Source organism: Lemur catta, chromosome 15, assembly GCF_020740605.2.
Source record: "Lemur catta isolate mLemCat1 chromosome 15, mLemCat1.pri, whole genome shotgun sequence".
Lineage (NCBI taxonomy): Eukaryota > Metazoa > Chordata > Mammalia > Primates > Lemuridae > Lemur > Lemur catta.
In genome coordinates, this window is record NC_059142.1 from 36,510,472 (window position 1) to 36,537,345 (window position 26,874).

A 26,874-nucleotide genomic window follows, 5' to 3' on the forward strand; every position below is an offset into this window, starting at 1 on the left:
AATCACCTCAGCGCGACCCCCGGCCCCCACGTCCTACCGGGAGACACGGTCTTCTCGAGGATGGTGATCAGCTCCATGGCGGAGGTGGTGGCGGCTGCGACTCCTCCTAAGACGACGGTCCGGCCTCTTTCGGGCGGCGGCTCAAACTGGGGATGGGGGTTGGGGGTCGGGTGGGAAGGGAGGGTGGGGTGGGGGGCGGGGGTCACCACAAGCCCATTCACCGGCTCCCTCTGTGTAGTCGCTCTGGCTCCCCTTTCTCCGCTCTTTCCTTCCTTCCTCCCTCCTAGTGTGCTGCTGGCGGCGGCGGCAGCTGCTCCTCTGGCGGCGGGGGAGGGACCCCAGGGGCAGCTCAGAGCGCGGCTGGTGCTCGGGTGGCGGAGGGAGAAAGAAGGAAGGCAGGCAGTAAGTGAACGGCGGCTCGCAGGGAGGGAGAGAGAGGGAGGGAGGAAGGCGGAGGGATATTCGGGCCGGACCTCTCCGCGGCGGCACCGCGCTCCACGGCGATTGGCTGCTGTCCTGGCCACGCGGAATCCCCAATTGGCCAGGCGGCCAGCGTTGAAGGGCCGCCCCGCGTCCATTCGCCAGCTTGTTTCAAGGCCCGGGTTGGCTGGGCGGGCAGCGGAATAGGGCGCGCGGATTGGCTGAGGGGAGGGAGATTGGGGTGGGGCAGGCGAGAGGCGGCCGCTGATTGGGTTGGCCCGGTAAAAGCCTTGAGCTCAGACCGGCTGAGCGCTGGGAGGAGGGTGGACCGAAGGCAAGACTTGGAGCCCATGTGATTGGCTGGGATTCTAGACGTTGATAGGATAGGGTACCCGGGAGAACTAGGTAGAGGAGTTTGGGGTCGGGGTGCGGAAAGGCGGGAGGCACCCTGCCGCTTTAGGAGCCCAGCGCGGGGCACGATGGGACGCCCCCAGGAAGGGGCGGAGCCGTGTTCGACCGCTGGGCCTGCGGTTGGGTAAGCATCGTCACTCCGAGGGGCGTGTTGAGAGTTTCGCGGGCCTTAGCGGGGGCGGGGGGACCGTTAAAGTCCTGCGCCGCGCCCACAGGAAGGTGTCTCAAAGGCTGGGTCTACTTGGTACCAGGCTCTCGGCTGGGAAAGACTTTGGAGACCATGTGATTCAACTTCCGATGTACAGATGTGGAAACTGAGGCCCAGAGAGGGTATGGAACATGTCCAAGGTCACACAGCCGGTTAGTGACTTGGTCAGGACTGGGCTCAAGCGCTCCTGACTGCCGTTGGCTCTAAACGTAGCTTTCCCTCCAAGGCGTTACCTTAGGCCTATTTATAAGGTTTGAGACCTGTGTTCTTATAAGGTCTAACTTAGGAGTGAGCTAAGGGATTCCTCCTCTGAGACCCCCATCCATAGCTACTAGGTATTTGACAATAGGTATATTTCACCCTCGAAAGGTGCCCCTGTAAAGGGACAGCCTTGAGCCAGAAAAAATGTATGTACAAGCATAAAGAATTGTGGTTCTTTAGGTGTTTTAATTCTGAGCCCTGGAAGAAACTCATGAAAGCCTTTTCTCACCAAAGTGCACATAAAGAAAATGTGCACACAGTGTCTCGACTTCTCCCGTGGTTGGTACCTGGGCTCCAGGTTAAGGATTTCCTGAATTGTTGTTTTCACCATGGTGATGTAGGGTTAATTGGATGTAGCTGGTCTGTAGAGCTCTTTGCCATATAGCTTGAGCTTGTGAAATAATTGCCCTACAGTAGCCATATTGGGAAAACTTAGGAGGAAGTCTGTCCTTGCTGAGGGATTTCACCCAAGAATTAGGGAAGCTTGGCCAGCTACCTTTGATTCTTAAAAGAGGAAGAAGCCGTCTTTCTCTGCTGGAGATTTCTTTGCAGTTCTGAAGCTAGAAGTGTAGAGGGACACCATTTCTCACACCATCCTGTGACTACTTGATTTCCCATGGTTTATCAGATCCCTAACCCCAGCCTTCTGCTTCATCTATTAACTGTGGAAGAACTGTCCTATATGTGTAACTTTGTTAGAAATCAGTGAAGGTTAAGTAAGATGACATCCATGGAAATCTTTGAATTGTCTTTATATGAATTACCTTCACTACAAATGATTCATAATTTGTTTCACTCTACTCCCTGCTCTCCAGCAGTTTGCTGGGCCACCTCCTCTGTCATGATAATACCAGCAAGGGCAAGTGGGTTTTTAAAGTAGCTGAAATAAAATTCTGGGAAGATAAAAGTTGTTGCAGCAAAGTTCCAGTCAAACAAAAGATCCTTACTAAAATCAAAATGAAATGATTTTAGTTGACCTAAGGTTACTCGTGGTGCTGTTTTGTCCCTATCAAAAGTACTCACACTATACCGCACTCAGCAGATCCTGGTGAGGCACCAGAGCTTGAGTGTTGAGCACACAGACTCCAGAAATTAGCTGCCTGAATCATATCCCAGCTCTACCACTTCTTAGCTTGTGTGACTTATTTTCCTTTTATGTAAAATAGGGCTGTCTGACGCTATCTCATAGGGCTTTGGGGAGGCCGTACCTGAGTTAATAGATGTTGAGTTCTAGAAACACTGTCTAGCATGTTATTTATGCATTGGCTATTGTCTCTTTAGTATGTATTTTGTGCTAAGCTAGTCATTCTTGGTCCTTGGTCTATTAGGGAAGATAGACTTTAGTCATTTAATGTCACACACAAATGTAAAGTCCTAAAAGTGACACATGCCAAGGAGTGATCCAGTCAAGGTGTTCAGAGAAAGCTTACCTGGGGGATGGAAGAGAGTTATTCAAGAGAAAAAGGGAGGAATAGCAAGTGCAGAGGCTCTGTGGAACAAAGGAGCTTGGGGATTACAAGGACCAGCAGGAAGGCCAGTGTCCCCAAAACACAGAGAACAAGGGATAGAGATAAAGAGTGTTGAGAGGGGGCAAGACCATTCAAGACCTTGCATGCCAGGCAAGCGGTTTTGTCTGTATCCTAAGAGCAAAGGGGGGCTATTGATAGGTTTTAAGAAGGATGGTGGCTGCAGTGTGGTGACTGGATGGGAAGGGGGAGGAGTAGATGCAGGGAGGCCAGTTAGGAGGCCATTGCAAGAATCCAGATAAGAGATGATACTTGTGAAAAGAAGAAGGGAGAAGGGTGGGAGTAATGATGGAAATGGAAAGAAATAGAGGCCAGACGTGGTGGTCACACTTGTAATCCTAGCATGGAAGGCCAAGGCAGGAGGATCACTTGAGGCCAGGAGTTCAAGACCAGCCTGAGCAAGAGCAAGATCTCATCTCTATAAAAAATAGAAAAATTAGCTGGGCGTGGTGGTGCATGCCTGTAGTCCAACCTACTTGGGGGCTGAGGCAGAAGGATCGCTCCAGCCCAGGGGTTTAAGGTTGCTGTGAGCTAGGCTGAAGCCATGGCACTCTAGCCCAGGTAACAGAGTGAGACTTTGTCTTAAAAGAAAAGAAAGAAATAGCAAAATTAATTGAACTTGGTGATTGATCAGAAGAAGAGGGAGGTGTCACTGGTACCTACTAGATTTCTGGCTTGCGGTGTGGCGCGTGATGTCAGTTTCCAGTGTTTCTCAATGGCAGGAATTCGCAGCCACATGATTTAGCATGGGGAGGGGTACAAAGGGGGTTTCAAGTTAGATTACTTAGGTTTTGAGATGTTATTCTCTGTAGCTTTTTTAAATGGCAAGAATGTTTGTGATCAAAAAATATTTTTAATTAAAAAAATAAATAAATTGTGAAATTGCAGAGAAAAACTGGGTTTCAGTCTTACTCTGCCACTTCTGCTGATTGATCTGGAACAAGCTGCTTATTAACCTTTTGGCCTGTGAAATGGGGAACATCTCTGCCCGCACTGCTGGGAGGTCTGAGCCTGATCGGGAACCTCTCTGTGCAGATGTTGAGTGCTGCCGGTGTCTGTGAAGGGGGTGAATTCATGAGTGGATGAGGTCGGCCTGCAGGTGCCCTACCCCGTCCCCTTCATAGCCACAGTGTGTGCATGTGAGATGAGTGGCCACAAGGGGATGAGCAGTCGGGCTGGGACCCTGAGCACCTCTGACAACCTGGGGAGAGGTTAAACTTTGGCCTCACTCACATGGAGGAAGAATGGAGTTGAATATAATGTCCAGAAGACTGAGTGTCCGCCTGCTTAGTAGTGGGGCACGCTGCATTGCCATGTTCCTGCATTTCCGCACAACACTTCTTTCAAGTAATTTAGGAAAGAGAACATTCACAGAAAAGTAGCTGAGGCCAGGCATGGTGGCTCATACCTGTAATCCCAGTACTTTGGGAGACGGAGGCAAGAGGATTGCTTGAGGCCAGGAGTTGGAGACATGGTGAGAGCCCCGTCTCTACGAAAAAATGCAAAAATTAGCTGGCTGTGGTGGCATGCTCAGTAGTCCCATCTGCTCGGAATGCTCGAGCCCAGGAGTTCAAGGCTGCAGTGAGCTATGATGATGCCACTGCACTCTAGTCCAGGAAACAGTGAGACTCTGTCTCAAAAAAAAAAAAAAAAAAAAAAGCAGCTGAGACTTGTTGTTCTTTCATTTTCAACTCCTAGAGGCAGAGAGACTATTCTCTTAAAATACCTCTCTTGTCTCTCACCTCTTTCCTTTGCTGACCAGGCTCTAGCCTTCTTTTTTTTCCTTGAACGTACTGTGATTTGGGAATCACAGGACCATGGCATTTGCTATTCCTTCTGCCTAGAACTCTGTTCCTCTGATTGGCACCTGGCCATTTCCTTCTTCTTATTCCTATCTCAGTCCAGATGTCACTTCACAGGCCTTCCCTGACCACCCTAACTTAGTCCTCCCAGATATTCTTGATGACAAGCCTGTTCTTTTGTCTTCAGAACACCTCTCACTACCTGAAATTCTTTCTTACTGTCTGTGTTCACGCACCCCCACCCCCAAGAATGCAAATTCCATAAAAGGAAGGATCTTGTCTTCCTCATTTATTACTTAAAATGGTGCCTGGCACACAGTGGGTGTTCAAATATGTGTTAAATAGATGAAGCACACATAACTAAATGTCTTAGTCCATTTGTGTTGCTATAAAAGAATGCTGAGCCTGGGTGATTTATAAAGAAAAGAGGTTTATTTGGCTCACAGTTCTGCAGACTGTACAAGAAGCATGGCACCAGCGTCTGCTCCTGGTGAGGGCCTCAATTTGCTCTTCCACTCATGGCAGAAGGGTAAGGGGAGCCAGGGTGTGCAAATTGAAAATCCTATGGCAAGAGAGGAGAGAGATAGAGGAGGGGAGGTGCCAGGCTTTTTTTAACTTTGTTTTAAAGAGACAGAATTTTGCTTTGTCGCCCAGGCTCTGGAGGGCAGTGGCAGGATCATAGCTTACAGCAGCCTAGAATGCCTAGACTCAAGCAATCCTCCCACCTCAGGCTCCCGAGTAGCTGGGACTCCAGGTGCATGCCACTGCACCCACCTAATTAAAAAAAATTTTTTTTTTTAGAAATGGGATCTCGCTATGTTGCCCAGGCTAGTCTCAAACTCCTGGCCTCAAGCAGTCCTCTTGCCTCAGCCTCCCAAAGTGTTGGGATTATAGGTGTGAGCCACTGCACCTGGCCCAGCCTATTTTTAACAGCCAGTTCTGGTGTATAAAAAGTGACTCTCTAGCTTTGTTCTTTTTTTTAAATTTTATTTTATTTTTTTTTCCACTCCCCCCCCCCCAGCTTTGTTACAGATGGTTTATAACTTAGCTCCACTCTCCTTTCCACGATTATCCACACTAACCCCCATGTGTTCCTTTGGTCCAATCAAGCCAACCATCTCAGTGTATATACACTACAGAAGTGCTCGTCACCCCTGCCTGGAATTCCCTCCTTATCCCTCTGTCTTCAAGGTCGTCCTCTTCTTAATTTGTTCATTCAGCTACATTAATTTATTGGCTGTCTTCTCTAGACCTCGGGCATTTCGAGTATAATATGAGAATGTGGTAAGAAAGGTACAAACAATTACAACTGTGCACGGTGACTCACACCTGTAGTCCTAGCTAGAATGAGGCGGGAGGATTGCTTCAGCCCAGGAGTTCAAGGTCAGCCTGGGAAACATAGCAAGACCACATCTCTAAAAAACACAAATTTAAATTTAAGAAAAGAAAGATACAAACAACTGCTGTCATGGAGCTAAAATTTCAGAGGAGGGAAACATTTTTTTTTTCCTGGCTTAGTTATGAGAAGGCTTAGTAGACAAGGGAGGATTTGAGCTGAACCTTGAGGGATTGGAGAGCTTTATAAATATAGAGATCACAATAAAGCACATTGATATTTCCACTTGCCAACTGTGCAATCTTGGACATGCTGGTTTAACCCCTCTCTGTCTCAGTTTCCTCATCTGCAAAATGGGGAAGGGGCCAGCCCCTTGCTTAGTTTAATGCTCTACTGTCAACATGTTGAAATTCTTAATTTTTCAACAAAGGGTGTTGAAAATTACGTGCCTAATCCTGATCTTGCCTCATAGGATTATTGTGAAGTCCTACAAAGTTAATACACGTAAGGTTCTTAGAACTATAAGGGCCTGGCATAGTATGAGGATTCAGTAAATGCTAGCTGTTATTGTCATTATTGTTCTCTTAACTCTTATAATAGTGTAGTTAACAGCACCTGATAGTTAATCATTTAAACAACCAACAAATATTTTTTCGTACCTGCTCTATAAAGGTACCAGATGGGTTACAAAGATGATATGTCAGTATTTCCTGTCCTAGTTGAAGAAATAAAGCATGTGGCTAAAAAATACTAATTAGTAATAATAAATAATATATGTCAAATGAAGACTAAGGGAATTTTTTTTTATATAATTGTTTTGCCCCACCTTCAGAGTCTCTGTATCTCTGGTATGAGACTTCTGAATCAGTTCCCAGCTAATTTTAATGAACAGTCAAGGTTTGGAAGCACTGGCATTAACTCCAGGGAGGCCATGGGGAGTAAAGGCAAAAAGTTTAGCATTGGAGTCATTCAGACAGACCATGTGCAAATCCTGGTTCTGCCATTACTAGCTCTGTTATTAATACTTTGTAAACCTTAAAGGATTGTGGAGATTAAATTTTAAAATGCTTGAAAAAGTTGAGCATATAGTGAACCCTTAATTATGGGATACTCCCTATGGAGGGAAAGATGGTAGCCCAGTTTGGGGCAGTCATAGAGGGCTTCTTGGAGGAACAGGTAATTCGCTCCTGCTAGGGTTAGGGTTAGGGTTGATTTGGATAGGAGAAAGACTTGTCTAGCAACAGTCAAGATGATGGGTGATGATATTAAATTACAAAGGAATTGATGGGATTTAGTGGCTGGTTAGATGCAGAGGAAAGGGAAGAATGAAAGGTGAGGTCTAGGCCTCCAGCTTGAGTCCTGGGAGAACAAGTCATTTTAAAAACGGTCAGGTACAAGAACTGAGTTGGTGCAGGAAGGTGAGGTAGAGGTTGGCAGGGGTGAATTCAGCTTTAGAAACATTTAGTTTTTGTCATAAGGGGACAGCCAAGGGAAACTACACATTCAGGATTGGGTTTTGGGAGAAAGCCTTGTGCTTGGGAAGTAAAAATTTAGAAATAAATAGATCATAAATGATCATTGAGATCCTAAGAGTGAATTATGAACAGAATTCTATAAAGAGAAATAAATGAAAGCAAAAGATTTGGGGAATGGAATGGGGTTCCAAACTAGTGGGTAAGAAGAGTAGGAAGCAGAAGAGAAGGAACAGCAGGAGGCGGGGAATGAGATAGGAGAGTGGACTGTGTATATAGTTGTGGTTGTTTGAATAATGGCCCCCAAACATGTCCAGGTGCGAATCCCTGGAACCTGGGAATATATTACTGGACTTGACAAAAGGGACTTTGTAGATGTAACTAGATTAAGAATTTTGAGATGAGATTATCCTGGATTATCTGAGTGGGCTTGATGTAATCACAAAGATCCTCGTAAGAGGAAAGCAAGAGGCTGAGAGTTGGAGAAGGCCACATGGTGACCAGTAGAGACGAGAATGGTGTGGGGCCATGAGCCAAGGTGCGTGGCAGCCTCTAGAAGCTAGAAAAGGGCAATTCTCCACTAGAGCTTCAGAAGGAACACAGCCCTGCTGACCCATTTTAGACTTCTGACTTTCAGAACCGTAAGAGGATAAATGTGTGTTGCTCTAAGCCACTACGGTTGTGGTGATTCATTACAGCAGCAATAGGAAACTAATACAATAGTTAACGATTAGAAACCTAAATATCAGCTGGGCACGGTGGCTCCTACCTGTAGTCCCAGCTACTAGAGAGGCTGAGGTGGAAGGATCCCTTGGGCCCAGGAGTTCAACACCAGCCTGGGCAATATAGCAAGACCCACCTCTCAAAAAAAAAAAAAAAGAAAGAAAGAAAGAAAAGAAATCTAAATATCCAACAATGGTGGATCAGGATTGGTTAAATAAGTTATGATACTTTTGTGTGATGGACTGTTAAAATTCTAGTTAGCCATTAAACATTTTGCTGTCCAAGATCACCTAATCATGGCCAGGTATGGTGGCTCATGCTTATAATCCTAGTACTCTGCGAGGCTGAGGTGGGAAGAGTGCTTGAGCTCAGGAGTTCGAGACCAGCCTTAGCAAGAGTGAGACCCCATCTCTACCAAAAAGAAAGAAAGAAAAAAAAAACCCAGCCAGGCGTTGCAATGCAGCATGCACCTGTAGTCCCAACTACCCAGGAGGCTGAGGCAGGAGGATCGCTTGAGCCCAGGAGTTGGAGGTTGCAGTGAGCTCCAGTGATGCCACTGCATTCTACCCAGGGCAGCAGAGTGAGACTCTGTCTCAACAAAAACAAACAAGGCAACTAACTGAACACCCCTCCTCATAACCCCCCACCCCTTTAAAAAATGACCTAATCATGTAGAAAATGTTCACAGTAAATTGCTAAATACAAAACAGCAAGGTATAATATTGTAGGTACGTATATGAAAATTCCATCAAGCTGTACGTGCAAGATTAGTGCATTGGCTGGATGTAGTGTCTTGCACCTATAATCCTAGCACTTTTGGAGGAAACTGGGGGGGGCAGAGGGAGGTGGTTCTGAGTCCTCAGCCTCCTGAGTAGCTAGGACCACAGGTGCACGCCACTACACCAGCTAATTTTTGTATTTTTTTATAGAGCTGGGGTCTTACTGTGTTGCTCAGGCTGGCCTCAACCTCCTGGCCTCAAGCGATCCTCCTGACTCGGCTTTCCAAAGTGCTGGGATTACAGGTGTGAGCCACCACACCTGGCCCAAAATAGTTCAATTTTAAATGAAAACCAAAGCATTCCTACGTACCACTTTCTTGTGAGCTCGCAAAAATGTACTTTTAAGAATTCTAGGGCCGGGTGCGGTGGCTCACACCTGTAATCCTAGCACTCTGGGAGGCCGAGGCGGGTGGATCGCTCAAGGTCAGGAGTTCGAGACCAGCCTGAGCAAGAGCGAGACCCCGTCTCTACTAAAAAAAATAGAAAGAAATTATCTGGCCAACTAAAATATATATAGCAAAAATTAGCCGGGCATGGTGGCGCATGCCTGTAGTCCCAGCTACTCGGGAGGCTGAGGCAGCAGGATTGCTTGAGCCCAGGAGTCTGAGGTTGCTGTGAGCTAGGCTGACGCCACGGCACTCACTCTAGCCCGGGCAAAAAAGCGAGACGCTGTCTCAAAAAAAAAAAAAAAAAAAAGAATTCTAAGGGTACATTTTCTCAGGACATCTTCCGGCCTTGTGTTCCAGGCCAGTCACATATATTCGGCTCAGAATAAACCTCTTTAAATTTAAAAGATAATTTTAAACTGGCTCAACTCTTTATCAGGTTGCATTAGAATGATAGTATGAATTGAATATTTGACCTGGGTTCTGATGCATTTTCACACTGGTAGTGTGATGAGGAAGTAAGTGAAGCCTTTTAACTTTGATTTAAGTTTTTAAAAAGGTACCAGTGGAATAAGCTAAAAACTGAAAATCATTGATGTATGCCCACTGGGTCACAAAACCAGAAGCTTACTGAGGCCTCTTTTCCTGACCAGGTGTTGCAGGGAATCTAGTATTATGGGCCAGGGCTCTTTTAATCTTTTTCCATTTTTGTGTCCTTTTTTTCTTTATTTAATTAAATACATCCTCAATTTTGATTATCCACTTTGTACAGTTTATATGCATGCATGTGTCTTTTGTCCCAAGGTAGACTATAACTCTGGGTTTCTCAACCTCAGCACTACTGATGTTTGGACCAGATAATTCTCTGTTGTGCGGAGCTGTCCTGTGCATTGCAGAATATTTAGTGACATCCCAGGCCTCTGTCCACCAAGTGCCACTAGCACTCCTTCCCTGAAGTCGTGACAATACAGATGTCTCCAGGTGTTGCAAAATGTCCCCTGGGAAGGGGGTGAATCCCTCTCCTGCCCTCCCCACAGTTGAGAACCACTGTTATAACCCCTTGAGGTCAGAGGCTGTGTCTTACAAATTCCTTTATTCCCTGCATAAGCACATAGCTTTTTTTTTGTTTTTTTGAGACAGAGTCTCACCCAAGACAGAGTTCAGTGGCATCGTCATAGTTCATGGCAACCTCAAACTCCTGGGCTCAAGCAATTCTCCTGCTTCAGCCTCCTGTGTAGCTGAGACTACAGGCGTGTGCCACTATGCCCGGCTAGTTTTTTCTATTTTTACTAGAGATGGGGTCTCACTCTTGCTCAGGCTGGTCTCGAACTCCTGAGCTCAAGCGATCCTCACACCTCAGCCTCTGAGAGTGCTAGGATTATTTATAGGCATGAGCCAGTGAACCTGGCTGCACATAACATTCTTATTGTCCAAACAATATAATATTTTTAAAATACTGTTCTAAGCTCTTTGCGTATATTAACTCATTAAATTCTCATGACAGCGCTGAGACAGGTACTGTTATGCCCTGTATACAGTCAAGAAACTAAGGCTCAAAGAGATTAGGTTAGTTGCTTAAGGTCACGCAGCTGGGAAGTGATACCTGGGATTTGAACACTAACCTAGTCCAGCTACAGATTCTGGGCTCTCAACCATTTTGCTATATATTGCTTCCAAATACAAAGAAAAAATTTAACTCATGACACTGCTTTGAAAAAGCCAGACATCATCCATCTGCCTACAAAATTTGCATAGGCAAACATATGGTAAAAATAAAATTTCCCATTCTGCTTTTTTCACAAAACATGATACAGTATAGCAAAGCATTTTGCCATGTTGCTTAAATCTTCTAAATTGTTTGAAAGGCTGCATTTTTCTATCAAGGGGATAGGCAATAAACTAACATAACTAGTCCCCTGTTATTGGGCATGTTGATTGTTGCTAATATTTCATTTGAAATATCAACACTTTTTTTTTTTTGAACTTTACATGTAATGAAGTGCAGCCATTTTAAGGGCACAGTTTGGTTAAGTTTTGACAAATGTGTAAACCGGTGCTACCACTAACACAATCAAGATCTAGGCTATTTTCTTCACCGTTGTTCTGCGTGATCTGCAGGAGCTGGCTAGTATCCGCTCAGGAGAGCCAGTTGTGTGGATGTCTTTCCAAATCTACATTAGTGACATCTCATCAGTAGCTCAAAGACGGCCATGGTGGGAGTATTTACACTGCAGACATTTACAGCACACTTACTAGTGCCACAAATTAGGCTCCCCCACCCTTGTTTTTAAGAACCAGTTTATCAGCACCACAGCTTACACTCTTGTGAATTCAACCACACTCCATCCTACAGCCACAGTCTGCTTTTGGACTCATTTTATTTTGCATTCTCTAGAATTTTATATAAATAACATCATGCAGTATGTACTCTTTTGTGCTGCTTTTGCTCAGCGTGTTTTTGAGATTCGTCACATTCTTGCACATATCAGTTCTTCATTCTTTTGAATTGCATTCCATTGCTTAGATATACCATACCTTTATTCATTGATCTGGTGATGGACATTTGGGGACTATTATAATATTATAAATTAACTTGTGAACATTCATGTGCCAGTCATTGGATGGACAAAAGTTTTAATTATTCTTGGATAAATAGCTAGGAGTAGAATTGCTGGGTCATGTGGTAAGTTTAAAATTATATATATAAGGAGCTACCAGCCTGCACACCATTTCTTTTACTTAATTTCTTTTTTAGAGACAGGGTCATGCCATGTTGCCCAGGCTGGAGTGCAGTGGCACAATCATAGCTCACTGTAACCACCTTGAACTCCTGGGCTCAAGTGATTCTCCCACCTCAGTCTCCCAAGTAGCTAGGACCACGGGTGCCTGCCACCCCACCTGGCTTATTTTTTAAAAAAATTTTATAGAGATGGGGTTTCACTATGTTGCTCAGGCTGGTCTCAAACTCCTGGCCTAAAGTGATCCTCCTGCCTCAGCCTCCCAAAGTGCTGAGATTGCAGACGTGAGCCACTGTGCCCAGCCTATTTAACATTATTATACATAAAAATTGCCTTGTTTCATGAACGCAGAGCTTCCAAACAATTTTAGTGCTTTAGTCCTAACCATGAATGCACAGTCAACGATTACCAGGTGGTTGAAGAAATTCTCTAACATGAAGAACAAAGACCAATCAAGCAAGAAAAAAGGGAACTTGGAGGAAACAAAAAAAAAGTGCAGAGAACAGAACAAAACAAATTCTAAACTTCAAACAAAGGTGATAAATACTATCAGATAGGGAGATGTATCTGTGAAATTGGAACAGGTTATATTAGAAAAAGAACATTAGGGGTCAGGTACGGTAGCTCACGCCTGTAATCCTAGCACTCTGGGAGGCTGAGGCTGCAGGATTGCTTGAGGTCAGGAGTTCAAGACCAGTCTGAGCAAGAATGAGACCCCGTCTCTACTAAAAATAGGGGAAAAAAATTAGCTGGGCAACTAAAAATAGAAAAAATTAGCCAGGCATGGTGGTGCAAGACTGTGGTCTCTGTAGTCCCTGTAGTCCCAGCTACTTGGGAGGCTGAGGCAGAAGGATTGCTTGAGCCCAGGAGTCTGAAGTTGCTGTGAGCTAGGCTGACGCCACGGCACTCTAGCCTGGGCAATAAAGCGAGACTCTGTCTCAAAAAAAATAAAATTAAATTAAAGAAAAAGAACATTAGGGAATAAAACAGATCTTAAAATATGATAACCATTAACTTCAATCAAAGGGTTGGAAGATAAAATTGGGAAAATATCCTTTTAAACCCCAAAAAGCTGGAAAATAGACAAGAAAAGATTTTTAAAAGCTGGAGGTTGGCTGGCCATGGTGGGTCACACCTTTAATCACAGCCCTTTGGAAGGCTGAGTCAGGAAGATTGCTTGAGGCCAGGAGTTCAAAACTAGCTTGGGCAACACAGTAAGACTCTGTTTCTACAAAAAAATTTTTTAAAAAATTAGTTGAGCGTGGTGGCAAGTGTCTGTAGTCCCGGCTGAGGCAGGAGGCTGAGGCAGGAGGATCGCTTGAGGCCAGGAGTTTGAGGTTACACTGAGCTATGATTGCACCATTGCACTCTAGTTCAGGCAACAGTAAGACGCTGTATCAAAAAAAAAAAAAAATCTAGAGGTGGCTCAGCAAGACTAACATTCAATTAAGAATAATTACAAGCTGGGCACAGTGGCTCACATTTAATCCCATCTGAGGCGGGAGTATTTCTTGAGCCCAGGAGTTCAGACTAGCCTGGGCAGTATTGCAAGACCCTGTCTCTAAGAAAAAATTAACTGAGCACGGTGGCGCATGCCTGTAGTCCCAGCTACCTGGGAGGCTGAGGCAGAGGATCACTTGAACCCAGGAGTTTGAGGCTGTACTAAGATATGATCGTGCCACCGCACTCCAGCCTGGGCAACAGAGTGAGACTCTGTCTCTAAAAATAAAATAGAGTTACAGACAGAACAGCAAAAAGTAGAGAAAAAGCAATCATCAAAGGAAAAATTCAAGAAACTATCTCAGAACCAAATGGCCTGGATGTCCAGAATGAAAGGCCCACTGAGTCTACAACAAAATGGATAGGAAAAGGTCCATACAAAGACCAAAGCGTCATGAAATTTCAGATCAATGAGTAAATAGAAGATCCTAAACCTTCTAGAGAGAAAAAGCAGGTCACATTCAAAGGAACAACCATGAAAATGGCATTATGCATCTCATTAACCATGCTAAAAGACAATGGAGGAACGCTTTCAAATTGTTTGTGACCTATAATTTTATAAGTTAGCCAAATTATGAATTTGGTAGTATAAGCATAGTATTATGTCAGATGTGTGAAATCTTACTTCCTATCTATGTGCCCTTTCTCAGGAAACTACTGGAGGATGTGGTGCACCAAAACAAGAGAACAAACCAAGAAACAGGAAGACATGTGATCCAGGAAACAGGATATTTAACATAGGTGAGAGATAAAGAAAATCTCCAAGACGATGATGAAGGAAAATCCCAGCATGATAGCTGGCCTGGCAGCAGGCCCAGAGAGCAGACAGTCCAGATTGGAGCAGGAGGACAGAAGCCTCCAGGAGGGATGTATCCAAGAAATAAGATGACATGAATAGAGGAAACATTTTACACTTTTAGTGAATGGTGAACAGTGAATTCATTGTAGGGACATAGAAAACTAGGCAAATCAAACCCAATTTTGTTTTTATGTATGTTTTATGTATAATTAACTCCAGGAAAATTTTTTAAATTATAAAAAAAAAGGAAAGTGTAATGGTAGTAGACTAAGTTGCTCAGCCATGAATAATATTTACAGATGCATAAACACTAACCCCAGCACTCATGGAGTTTCCCTCATGTGGTCCAAGGTGGCTGCTTCACCTCCAACCATTGGAACTGCATTCCAGCCAGCAGGAGTTCTCTTTGTTCCAGCTATGCTGGGTTGCTTTTGGTTAAATAGGAATTGAATGAATGAAATTCAATTAGTAAACTAATACATTAAATAAATGAATAGATGTTGAATTAAAATATTAATAGAGAATGAGTTTAAGCAAATACCTGTGGACAAAAGCATACACACGTATATACATATATATGTGTGCATATATATATATTTTTGTTGTTGTTTGAGTAAGGGTCTCACTTTCTTCCCTCAGGCTGGAGTGCAGTGCCCTGATCATAGCTCACTATAACCTGGAATTCCTGAGCTCAAGCGATCCTCTTTTCTTAGCCTCCCAAGTAGCTAGGACTTCAGGTGTATGCCACTATATCTGGCTAATTTTTTAGTTTCTTGTAGAGATAGGGTCTCACTATGTTGTCCAGGCTGGTCTCGAACTCCAGGTATCAAGTGACCCTCTCACCTTGGCCTCCCAAAATGCTGGGATTACAGGTGTGATCCACCTCATTCAGCCAAGTTTGACTACTTTATTTTTTTCATTTCCAAATATTAAGGGGGTACAAATGTTTTTGTCACATGGATAGCTTTTATAATGCTTGAGTCAGGGCTATTAGTGTGCCCATCACCTGAATAGTGTTCATTGTACCCATTTTTTTTTTTTTTTTTTTTTTGAGACAGAGTCTCACTTTGTTGTCTGGGCTAGAGTGCTGTGGTGTCAGCCTCACTCACAGCAACCTCAAACTCCTGGGCTCAAGCAATCCTCCTGCCTCAGCCTCCCGAGTAGCTGGCACTACAGGCATGTGCCACCATGCCCGGCTTATTTTATATATATATATTTTTAGTTGTCCATATAATTTCTATTTTTTTTTTTTTTTTTAGTAGAGACGGGGTCTCGCTTTTGCTCAGGCTGGTCTCGAACTTCTGAGCTGAAACGATCTGCCCACCTTGGCCTCCCAGAGTGCTAGGATTACAGGCGTGAGCCACCGTGCCCAGCCTTTGTACTCATTGATTTTTAAAACCTGGCATTTAAGGCTGGGTGTGGTGGTTCATGCCTGTAATCCTAGCACTCTGGGAGGCTAAGGCTGGGAAGATTGCTCAAGGTCAGGAGTTCGAGACCAGCCTTAGCAAGAGTAAGACCCCATCTCTACTAAAAATAGAAAAATTAGCCAGGCGCCATTGTCCATACCTGTAGTCCCAGCTACTCAGGAGGCTGAGGCAGTAGGATTGCTTGAGCCCAGGAGTTTGAGGTTGCAGTGAGCTACGATAACGCCACTGCACTCTACTCAGGGTGACAGAGCGAGACTGTCTCAAAAAATCCCCCCCAAAACCCGGAAATCAAGCAGGTGGGAGAGGGGAGGAGGGTATGGGTAAATTCACACCTAACAGGTACAGTGCACACTGTCTGGGTGATGGGCACACTTAAAACTTTAACTCAAACTTTACAAAGGCAGTTTATGTAACCAAAACATTTTTACACCCGTAATATTCTGAAATTTAAAAAATGCTATATTGGTTCTGCTCCGGTGGGTTTGAGAGGGAGGTAGAATACTGAACTTTTCTGGAAGTGGTGTTGGGGAGTCAGTGTAGAGTTGAGAAATACACATTGCCATAAATGGTGTGATCCTGCTCCAAACAGCTAAGCTCACCCCCGGGCTTCATGAGCCTTACACTGGAAGTTTCGACTGAAATAAACTTCTGACCTTTCCATCAGTTCCCTGGAGTAGGTCAGGGTTTTATAGAGTATTTCATAATCCCATTAGGAAGAAATTTGAATTCTTAGGTTCTGTTACTTTAGAAGGCAGCAAAGATGATGATTACTACTAATAATATAACCCTAGTGGTATTTCTATAATGCTTTATAATTTACAAAGACCTGTTCCTTGTATTCTTCTCATTTTGCTCCCTGGTAACTCCATGAGCTAGCTATTATTATTCCCACTTTACAGCTGAGGAATCTGATGTTTTCCCATTGTCCATCAGAGTTCAGAATCTTTAGCAAGGCCTAAGTCCCTCCGTAGTCTGGCCCCTGCCTCCCTCTCCAGACCTCTCTTGCACCACTTTCCCGAAGAGCTTTCTTTCAGCTATCCTGGATTTCTTTTGCTTCCTTAAATAGGTCTGCTTCTTTCTAGCTACAGGCTCATTGCACATACTATTTCTTCTGCTTAAACACTTTTCCTCTCCTCTTTGCCTGGCTGGCAATTACTCATCTTTCAGGTCTCAGTTTAACATTTCTTCAAGGGAGCCTTTCGTGAACATCTAGGCTACTCTGGACTCCTGGGTAATACTCTTTTATAGTACATGTACTTCCCATTCCAAAGAGTCATCACATGTAAAATTACTCATTCAATATCTTTTGTCCCTGCTATGTTGTAAGCTCCATGAAGGCAGAGACCTTATTTGATAGTGTAGCCTCAGTGCAATATCCTTTTGCAGTGAAAGCCTTTGCAACCGCTGTCTGCTGTCTAAATCCCATAGCCATGGAATTAATCCTTCAGAACCTTGCCTTGAATACTGCCCCCAGGTCCAATGCTGTGGGACTTTTCTGACAAGAGTCTTCTGATAAACAAGGTCCTCTGATCAGTAACCAAAATGCACACCTACCATGTCAAATAGCAGGTAATAAATGGGAACACAGTGCCACTGTATTAAATGATAATGACTAGAAAAGGCTGGTACTGCTCTCACCAGCCTTCTGTTTTTTCTGTGATGCTCACATACCAAGGAGAACCTGTGCCCGGCATTTGGCTGGGGATGGTCAAGGGTGGACCATAGATGACAATGACATTTAAAGCTAGACTATTCCTATCTCAGGTCCTTCTTGGGTTTAGTGCACACTTGGGTCATTTCTAAATGGATGGCACATTTGTTTTATTTGTTGGAAGCAGTGAGGTGTAGTTACCAAATTAATGGGGCAAGCATAGGAGTGGAAGCAGCACAGTTGCTCAGGCTGGCGTGGCAGGCATTTAGCAGGTAAGCCAGCCCCAGTGGGAGCAACTCATGGCCCCTATTTCAATAGCAGCAGCAGGCTGAAGTCCCTGCAGATTGGGAATCTGTGAGAAGGGGTTTTTTTTTTCTTTAAAGCCAGCTACATCTTCACCTCACCAAAGGCTTTATGAAATTCATCACCATATAACTTCCTAAATCCAGTTAATGGTGATACTAACCAAAATTTGTAGCTCAACACCCAGGCAACAGTGTATAGGATTGCAAGTGTTAGTTCCAAATATAGTGCAGTTCACATCTCCAGTGAGGGAAGAACATTGAGTGAATTCATTTACATGAGCCACTAAAACTAATTGAGCCAGGAGCTTAAAGCCACATTCTTCAAATGTGTGCGCTCCACAAAACTGGCATTTAACACCAGGAAGTTAGGCTACAAAACATTTATGAATTGATGAATCTAAGCAAGGAAGAAACACTTTTCAAGGTATGCATTTGCCAGCTGCTACTTTGTTCACAAGTAGTCTTTGGTGATGAGGTTCATAACTTAGAACGTGACGTCAGGGGTAGGAGGCCTGAGCCTGGATACTTAGCTTCATAAGGTAACTGAAAATGCGACGTACTGGTCCCATAGAGGGACAAGCAAAGGGGGCACAGCCTATCTTCATTCCTAAAAATACTGAAAATGTAGAGTATAAAAACGGCTGGGAGAATACGCCCCGAACTTACCTGTTAATCATGATTGTCTCTGGGAGGTGAGTTTGTAAGAAGAGATAGTCACTTTCTATTTTTTTCCTTCAATTTTTAGAAAATGTAGAAAATTCGTGAAAAGAAATAAAATTTTTAAATGATTAGGGATTAGTGACACAATGTTCTTAGATGAACAGCAAATTGTTACAAGATTAATAAAGAAAAACACGTATTATGTAACTATTTTCAACCCTAAACAAAAAATACATTTGCATATATTGAATGTAGAACAACAGAGTGGTCCAAGAGACTTTTCTTCGGTGGTGGATATGATCTGTATCTGTGCTGCCCAATACAGCAGCCACTAACTAGCCAGCCCCATGTGGCTACTGAGCATTTGATATGTGGCTATTGCAACTAAGCTATTTTTTATTTTATTTTATTTTATTTTAATTTAAATGGCTACATACGGCTAGTAGCTACTGTATAGGACACACAGGTCTCGAATCTTCCATTTGCTAGGAATAAGAAATAAAAATGTCAGCAGGGGCAGAGAGAGAAGCCTAGCTTTGGTGGCCAAGAGATTTAAGCCATGTACTGTTTCATTGTTCATCTGGTAGAGATACCAAGAGATACTCTTTCAAACCCATGGCTGTTACAAGAATGAAGCAGGAGAGGCACTTTACACTTGGAAAGGCCACAGCATCAACTTCATCCTACCGAGTCCCTTTACATCCTCCTGACTTTCAAGTACTCCGATGATAAAAGAGGGAACTGACCTATTAGAAAACCAACAGCTGGCCGGGCGCGCGCAGTGGCTCACGCCTGTAATCCTAGCACTTCAGGAGGCTGAGGCAGGAGGAGTTGGAGGTTGCAGTGAGCTAGGCTGACACTGCTGCACTCCAGCCCATGTAATAGAGTGAGACCCTGTCTCAAAAAAAAAGCAACAGCCATCTCCATCTCATTCATCTCAAATGTTTTAAGTGCTTTGTATGTTTTCTTATAAATTCTCTCCATCTCTCCATTATTTTGCATTGTGTTCTTGTCTTGAGACTTCTTCCATTAACCTGTTAGCCACTCAGTAAACTGAATTTTTTCTTCTTCTTCAGAAGTGCAAGCTAATAAACATTAAGCAGGAAGAGAACATCCAGGTTAGTACAACTAATGCAAGGTAATTGGTACCCTAATAAATGTATAATGGACTGAAATTGCAATGTAGTATAGTACACCTGCACAGTTTGTCAAATTGATAAAAGTTAAGGTTGTTTAGGGTGGGGGTGAGGGGATGTCTCAGAGGAACATACTGGTAGCATCAGCCAAACCATGGCAAGATTTAGTTATTATCCTTTTCTTCTTGGTTATCATCTTAATTGATGTATAGCATATCTGCTGTCAGCTGCTGGCAACCTCCCTGAGAAGGCACAGATTATGATAGTAAACTATGCTCCTTCTTTGCTGCTACTTCCTCCCCAGTGTTGGAAACAGAAGTTCAATAGTGAATGCTACAGCTGCAAGATACCAGCAATGGAATTGCAGGAGCAATCAGAGTTTATAAATGGCAGTAGCAACCCAGTTGACTTCCCTTCATCTGACACTGCCCTCTATCACAACGTTTGCCATCAAACTTAGTGGTAAAACCACAAAGCCTCTGATATGGTTTCGTAGGGAAAGCAGTTGTTTGCCCCAGTGTTTTGTTAACATCAGTGTCTCCTATTCTTGCATTTGAAACCAACACCTCGGTCGCTTTGCTTGCACCAGAGTTGGTACAAGAAGGCATGTTCCTTCTCGGGTGGGTATTTGGCATTATTGCAAAAGATAATCTTAGAAGACAAACCACCTCTGAAACCCTAAAACTAGTATCTAGTAACTGGTTCAGTTCTCACCAGGCAATTTATTTAGTAAAAAATGATACTGTAAATACAATCTGAGCTATTTATTTGATCAAGGGGACAAAAAAAAAGATGCTGCAAGTGTAGATTCAGCACTATAAACATATTACCAAAAGCTTGCTTTTATTTATTGACTTGCCAAAAAAAAAAAAAATCACTAGCCCTTACATGTGGCTCCATGAAGTCTTTTTTTCTCCTATTTTTTAAAATTTATTTCCCACATATGGTCATTCCCATCCAAGAAATCATTCTGATAACAATCTAAAAAGTTCATCCCAGCACAATTCATAATTGCAAAGATATGGAACCAACCTAAATGCCCACCAACCAATGAGTGAATAAAGAAAATGTGATGTGTATTACATACACACATACACACACACACACACACACACCATGGAATACTCCTCAGCCATCAAAAACAATGAAATAACATCTTTTACAGCAACTTGGATGGAACTGGAGGCTATTATTCTAAGTGAAGTAACTCAGGAACAAAAAACTCCAAATACTGCACATTCTCACTTATAAGTGGGAGCTGAGCAGTGGGTATGCATGGTCAGAGTGACTTAATAGACACTGGAGACTCAGAAGGGGGAGGCAGGAAGGGGGGTCCAGGATGAAAAATTACCTATTGGGTACAGTGTACACTATTCAGGTGACAGGTACATTGAAAGCCTAGACTTTTCAACTATGTAACAACAACAAAAAAAACCTTATACCCCCTAAATCTATTTAAATTTTAAAAGAAGGTTTTGGGTTATAGACTTTGAAGAATCTATTTAAAGCTATAGGCCGGGCGAGGTGGCTCACACCTGTAATCCTAGCACTCTGGGAGGCCAGGGTGGGAGGATCACTCGCGGTTAGGAGTTCAAGACCAGCCTGAGCAAGAGCGAGACCCCGTCTCTACTAAAAAAATAGAAAGAAATTATCTGGACAACTAAAAATATATATAGAAAAAATTAGCTGGGCATGGTGGTGCACCATGCCTGTAGTCCCACCTACTTGGGAGGCTGAGGCAGAAGAATTGCTTGAGCCCAGGAGTTTGAGGTTGCTGTGAGCTAGGCTGATGCCACGGCACTCTAGCCAGGGCAAAAGAGCGAGATTCTGTCTCAAAAAAAAAAAGCTATAGAGATCTTTCTATTCCCAGTTACATACAACAGAAAAATACCCTTCTTGCTCCCTGAAACCCATCCTTACAAATCGCAAGTAAAGAATTCACCCACTACTGCCCACTGTTCCAAAAGGCTTTACTGATTCCCATTAATCGAAAATAATGTAAAACCCTATAGGAAGCATTAACACATTTGTGTTTCTTTCAAACCTGATTTCCACTAAAATTTTTAACCAAATATTAGGAAAAAAATCATTAAATATCTTTAAAGCTATTGCCTGGCCCAGTCTGACTGTACAGTCTTCTAACTGTGGAGACATGACCTGGAAGAACACAGGTTTTGGAGACTGGCTAGCCTGGGTTGATCACTGGTTCTTGTAGTTATTTGCTGAATAACTAATTTACTTAGCTTTTCTGAGCTGGTTTTCTTACCTGTAAAATGGGTACCGTTACTTATGACAGGGAGCTATTTGAAAGGTAATAATTTAGCAAAACATCTGACACAGAAATGGCTGGATTAAGACCTTTGGAGACCCAAAGCATCAGGGCTGTGGTACCCAAATTGATCATGGTATTAGTAGGAAAGAGAACACAAACTGAGGAAGGTTTAATAAAGGGGTTATTTACATAGACATGGGCCGAGTTCAGGGGAAGCAGACAAGGAGTAATCTAGAGCTAGGGAAGGAGTCGTCCTTTCCATCCCTAGATGTCAACAGGAAAAGGGTAGGAGGGAGAAGCTAGAGGGGGGCTGCTTGATAGGAGATGTGGTCTTTGGTAGAGGGACAGGGACAACCAATGTGACCTGACAATGAAAAAGCCAGGAGAATAAATACTCTATCCCTTCCTCATGCCTTTTGATCTTCCCATATTACTAATTGGATAAACACAACCTGCAGGTGGAGGGCAAGGGAAGCTTGTAGTCCATGTGGGTCAGCACCTCTTGGGGTCCAGAGCGGCATGAAGAATGGTTCTGAAAGGGAAATGGGAGATATCCAGCTCAACTTCTCCCCAACATCATTCAAATTACTATTTTTTTCTTTTTAAAACAGTCTCAGCCTCTTGTTATGACAGGGGACAGGGGGCCCCATTCGTTGTCTGTGGGAAACATTATCTTGCTCTTCTTTAATAAACTTTGTTTCGTGCTTGCCTTGCAAAAAAAGTCTCTGTCACCCAGGCTGGAGTGCAGGTGCATGCTCATAGCTCACTGTAACCTTGAACTGCTGAGTTCAAGTGATCCTCCCACCTCAGCCTCTGAGTAGCTAGGACTAAAGGTGTGTGCCCCCACGCCTGGCTAATTTTTTATTTTTTGTAGAGACGGGGTCTCACTATGTTGCCCAGGCGGGTCTCAAGCTCCTGGCCTCAAGTGATCTTCCCAACTCAGCCTCCCAAAGTGTTGGGATTACAGACTTGTGCCACAGTGCCTGGCCTACTTAACACTATTATATGCAAACATTGCATGTATGCTAAAACTAAAATAACTTCTTTCCAGAATTTGATTGCAAAATTCTGTGAGTTCTCCAATTAAAGCTGCATTTTCCTCAGTCTTTCTGGTGCCCCTCCTTTGCTGGTGCCTTAAGCACATGTCTTCATAGCCCATAGGGTAGCCCTGAGCATGGCACCTGGACAAGGGTGCCTCAAAAAATGACACTAAGTCTCAGGTTAACTCCTGAATGCTGACTGTCAGGGTCTCTGAGAGGTTTTTAGAATCTAGAATGAATTTAGAAGGAATCTCAGGATTTTTCTGTTTAGGAATTCAGGAACTGGATTGTCTTAAACTTGAAAAATCCTATGGCAGTAAAACTTGGTATAATCCCACAGAATGATAGGAAAGCTTTCAGTTTCTTATCAAAGAGAATGAAAGAAATCAGGACATTAATTTCACATTGACATTTTTATTAACGCCAACTGTTTTTTAATTATTATTTTTTTAAAACAATAGCACAAAAATGTTTCAAGGAAGCAATCTCACAATCTGATGACCTTCTGAAATACAGTTAAGCCACACCAAATATGAATTTCTGTTAATAACACAAAAAAATTTTTAAAGAAAAACAAAAGGAAAAAGAAAGAAAAAAAAAGGTAGGGAAAAGAGGAAGGGAATGAGATTTACAGCTAAAACTCACTGTGTAGGTGAGGCTTGTTAGTAGGATATACCGTTGAAGCAAAGAGTGGCACACACAGGCTTACAGTCTTTTTTTAAACCAGTTACCACTACTACATAGGCCCTGCAGCAGTTACCACTGACTTCTTACGCACACAAAATGAACCGGAAGCCAGCGTGATACTGTCATGAAGATGTTCAATAGTTGGCTTGTCAGACAACTAAGACCATTTTTAGCAGAGTAAATCTCCTTCAGAAAGGCCTGGCTGAAGATCTTTTTATTTCTGTTGTCTCACCTATATGTATTTCAGGGTTCCTAAAAGTCATCTTTAAAAAGAAAGAAAAAATAATGTATATCAGTTTCTCTTATTTAATGTGGCTCTGAAAGATGTTTCCTTATTATTTATCTCTAAGAAGGACACCGGGGGTGAGGGTTAAGGGTTGAACTAAAGGGAGGAAAAAACACAGAACAGGGCAGTTTTTTTTTTTTAAACCTTTTTTTTGGAGGGAGGGGGGGACCAAGGGGTCACACAGAAGGGAAGGCAAGAGGCAAGGAGGAAAACTACAATCCTTGGTACAGATTGAGTTATGCAGGAAAGTATATCTTCCTGATCAGTCCCCATGCCAAAAAACAACCCATTTGGAATTATGCACAGACTCTGACTATGTTATACCAGCTATCAGCCTTTTGTGTTTAACCATTCCCAGCAATGGACAATACCCTTGGCTTGTAGGGTGCTTGCAGAACCCTCTTCACAAAAATCCTCTTCACCCAGAAGCCTCTAGTTTCCTTTTGGTAGGTTATAAAAACAGAATATCTGTCATTAACAGGAGAGTGTTAAATACTTTTAACCACTGACAAGGCTTCAGGAAGTTTCACAGTTTTGTTATGCTCTATTTATTACTATCATATTTACATTTTTATTTTTTTTGCTGAATTGCTGATTTTCCTTTTTCAATAAAATTTAATTCTGGAGTGTGAGCAGGAACCAGTTAACTACATTCATTGTCCAACCCCCACTGGTTTGAAAGAAGACTCCAAATTCTTGGCATATTCATCAGCTGTTCGGTAGCTCCACCTTGTCCCTGCAGCCAAGCAGCAGAACACAGCGGGCCGAGCCGGGGTTCACACTGGGGGTGGTGAGGCCTTTCGCTGAAGGAGGTACTGGTGGATGCTGTCAGCATCTCGCTTTAGCCAAGCAGCATTCAGCAGAATATTTTCACAACACTGCTGGATGGTACGCTCAGCTGACGGAGCTGGGTGACTCTCGAAGAAAGCCTGGTATAAAACAATCCAGAATGTCGGGTCATTACTAGCAATAGTAAGAAGCTAATCACAGATTATGAGAAAATACCCACTGCGCTATATAAAGGATTCATAAGCCTCTGTCATGAGAATTTACTACTGCCGCGCTTAGTCTAAAAGAAAACAAGCAATTCCTTTGACCTGCACATAGTAATTCTCCCCCAAATACTATATGCTTAAAACCTACTCAAAAGTTAATAGTAAAGAGACAGAACCTACTGCCTTTAGGCTAATTGTGTAGTGATTAACTTAGGCTTTAGACTCAGACTTGGGACTTGAATCTAGGCTTGGTCACACACTAGCCTGTGACTTTGAGCAGCAGTCCCTAACCTTTTTATTATTTATTTATTTTATTTTTAAAAATATTTGCTAATCTCTGTATTGTTCCAATTTTAGTATATGTGCTGCCGAAGCAAGCACGGTCCCCAACCTTTTTGACACCAGGGACCAGTTTTGTAGAAGACAGTTTTTCCACAGATGTCAGGGCAGGGAGGGGGGAATTGCCGCCTCCACCACAGATCATCAGGTGTTGGATTCTCATGGGGAGCGCCGCAGCCTGGATCCCTTACATATGCAGTTTTGTGCTCCTATGAGGGTCCAATGCCCCTGCTGATCTGCAGCGGGGAGCCTTGGGCAGTGATATGAGCGATGGGGAGCCACTAGCCTGATGCCAGTCCACAGCCCAACGGTTGGGGACCACAGACTTTCAGTTTAACTACTCTAAGTCTCAGTTTTCTCATCTATGAGAAAATGCTTAGTCCAGAAGATTAAAAAGACAACCCATATAAACATTTGGCAAAATACCTGGCACAGAGAATTTAAGGACTCAATTTGTAAGGGATGATGAAACTAATAAGTTTAAATTGCTGCTATACACTAATGATTTAATACTCCATAGTCTCACATTTTTCATAGGATAAAACTTTCTGAGTTCATAATTTATCACAATATTTATTAAAAGTTGAATAAACTATTTTCTAATGAAGTACACCTCGATTCACAGACAACCAAAGCTAACTCTTAAATACCAACTGGCAAAATGATGGGGCCATTCATTTGAACCTGTCACCACAGATGTGAAAGAGAATGATGAATTCATCAGATTAAGTCTAGACTTTTTAGAAATCAACCTTATTTACACAGATGACAATGCCTCCTGCTCCAAGGCTCCTAATCATGGTTGGGTTTTTCAGGGCCTCAGTTAGATACAAGTCTTTCTCCAGTTATCTCAATAAGTAATACCAACATTTACATACCAGACAACTGGGAATTATCCTTCACTCTTTTTTCTTCCTTTCCCAGGTATGTTCACAACACAGAGAAGCTACTCAGTAAATATTGTTGAATTAAAGATGAACAAAATCAAGCCTATGGATCTCTTTCATTACTACATCTTCTCTACTGCCCTTCCCTGCCCTACTCTAATCTCCTCTATCATTCTCTCTGGAGAGTTACCTTCCCAACATCATCTCTTCCCCATTCCAAACTATTCTCTACTTGCAGCCAGACTGAAATTTTTATAACACAAATCAGATCAACTCACTCCCTTGTTTATAAACCATTTGGGATTTCCATTCTTAAGAAATTCTTAATATGGCCTAAAGGGTCTAGCTCCTACATATCTTACCAGCCTTTGGCCATTACCTTATTCCGAAAACCCGTTATGTATTTCTCCTTCATAGTACTTATTACCTTTATAATAATTGTTTAAATTAAATGAAGGCAGAGACCAAGACTTTCACTGTTTTCTCAAGATCTGAAATCTTAAAACTTACTCCTAACAATGGCTCATAGAGTGAACCAAACTATATTATAGCTCTCAGAACTTCCAAATTCACACTTGATAACCTCCTTGCTTTCAAGAATGTGAAAGTGAAAGTGTCATTTAAAAAATACTTAGCGGTTAAATGCAATGGAAGGCTTACAGTTAGGATTCCCATAATCAATGTAGATTTGTTCCTCAAATGCTGAACATTTCCTGGTTCAAATCCATACCCAAACTCATTATCAACCTTTTTAAGGGCTAAGAGGAGTGTCACTACATAATCATCTAGTCTCATTTTATATACAACAGACCTATGAAGGTTATTACA

At 42.9% G+C, this 26,874-nt stretch overlaps 2 protein-coding genes and 1 long non-coding RNA gene across 3 annotated transcripts in view; 1 reads left to right on the forward strand and 2 right to left on the reverse strand.

Moving 5' to 3' along the window:
• Window positions 1-895, reverse strand: part of KPNB1 (karyopherin subunit beta 1) — a 28,349-nt gene extending 27,454 nt beyond the window's left edge. Inside the window, exon 1 of the mRNA XM_045526316.1 lies at window positions 38-895. Within this exon, the coding sequence (XP_045382272.1) occupies window positions 38-578 (541 nt within the window). The 5' untranslated portion in view covers window positions 579-895. The remainder of the gene's footprint in view (window positions 1-37) is intronic.
• On the forward strand, window positions 790-26,147 carry LOC123620797. The gene is made up of 4 exons (XR_006728949.1): window positions 790-955; window positions 14,213-14,303; window positions 19,481-19,522; window positions 26,084-26,147. It is a non-coding gene; the product is annotated as an uncharacterized LOC123620797 (long non-coding RNA).
• Window positions 23,251-26,874, reverse strand: part of NPEPPS (aminopeptidase puromycin sensitive) — a 90,262-nt gene continuing 86,638 nt past the window's right edge. Inside the window, exon 23 of the mRNA XM_045526317.1 lies at window positions 23,251-24,754. Within this exon, the coding sequence (XP_045382273.1) occupies window positions 24,602-24,754 (153 nt within the window). The 3' untranslated portion in view covers window positions 23,251-24,601. The remainder of the gene's footprint in view (window positions 24,755-26,874) is intronic.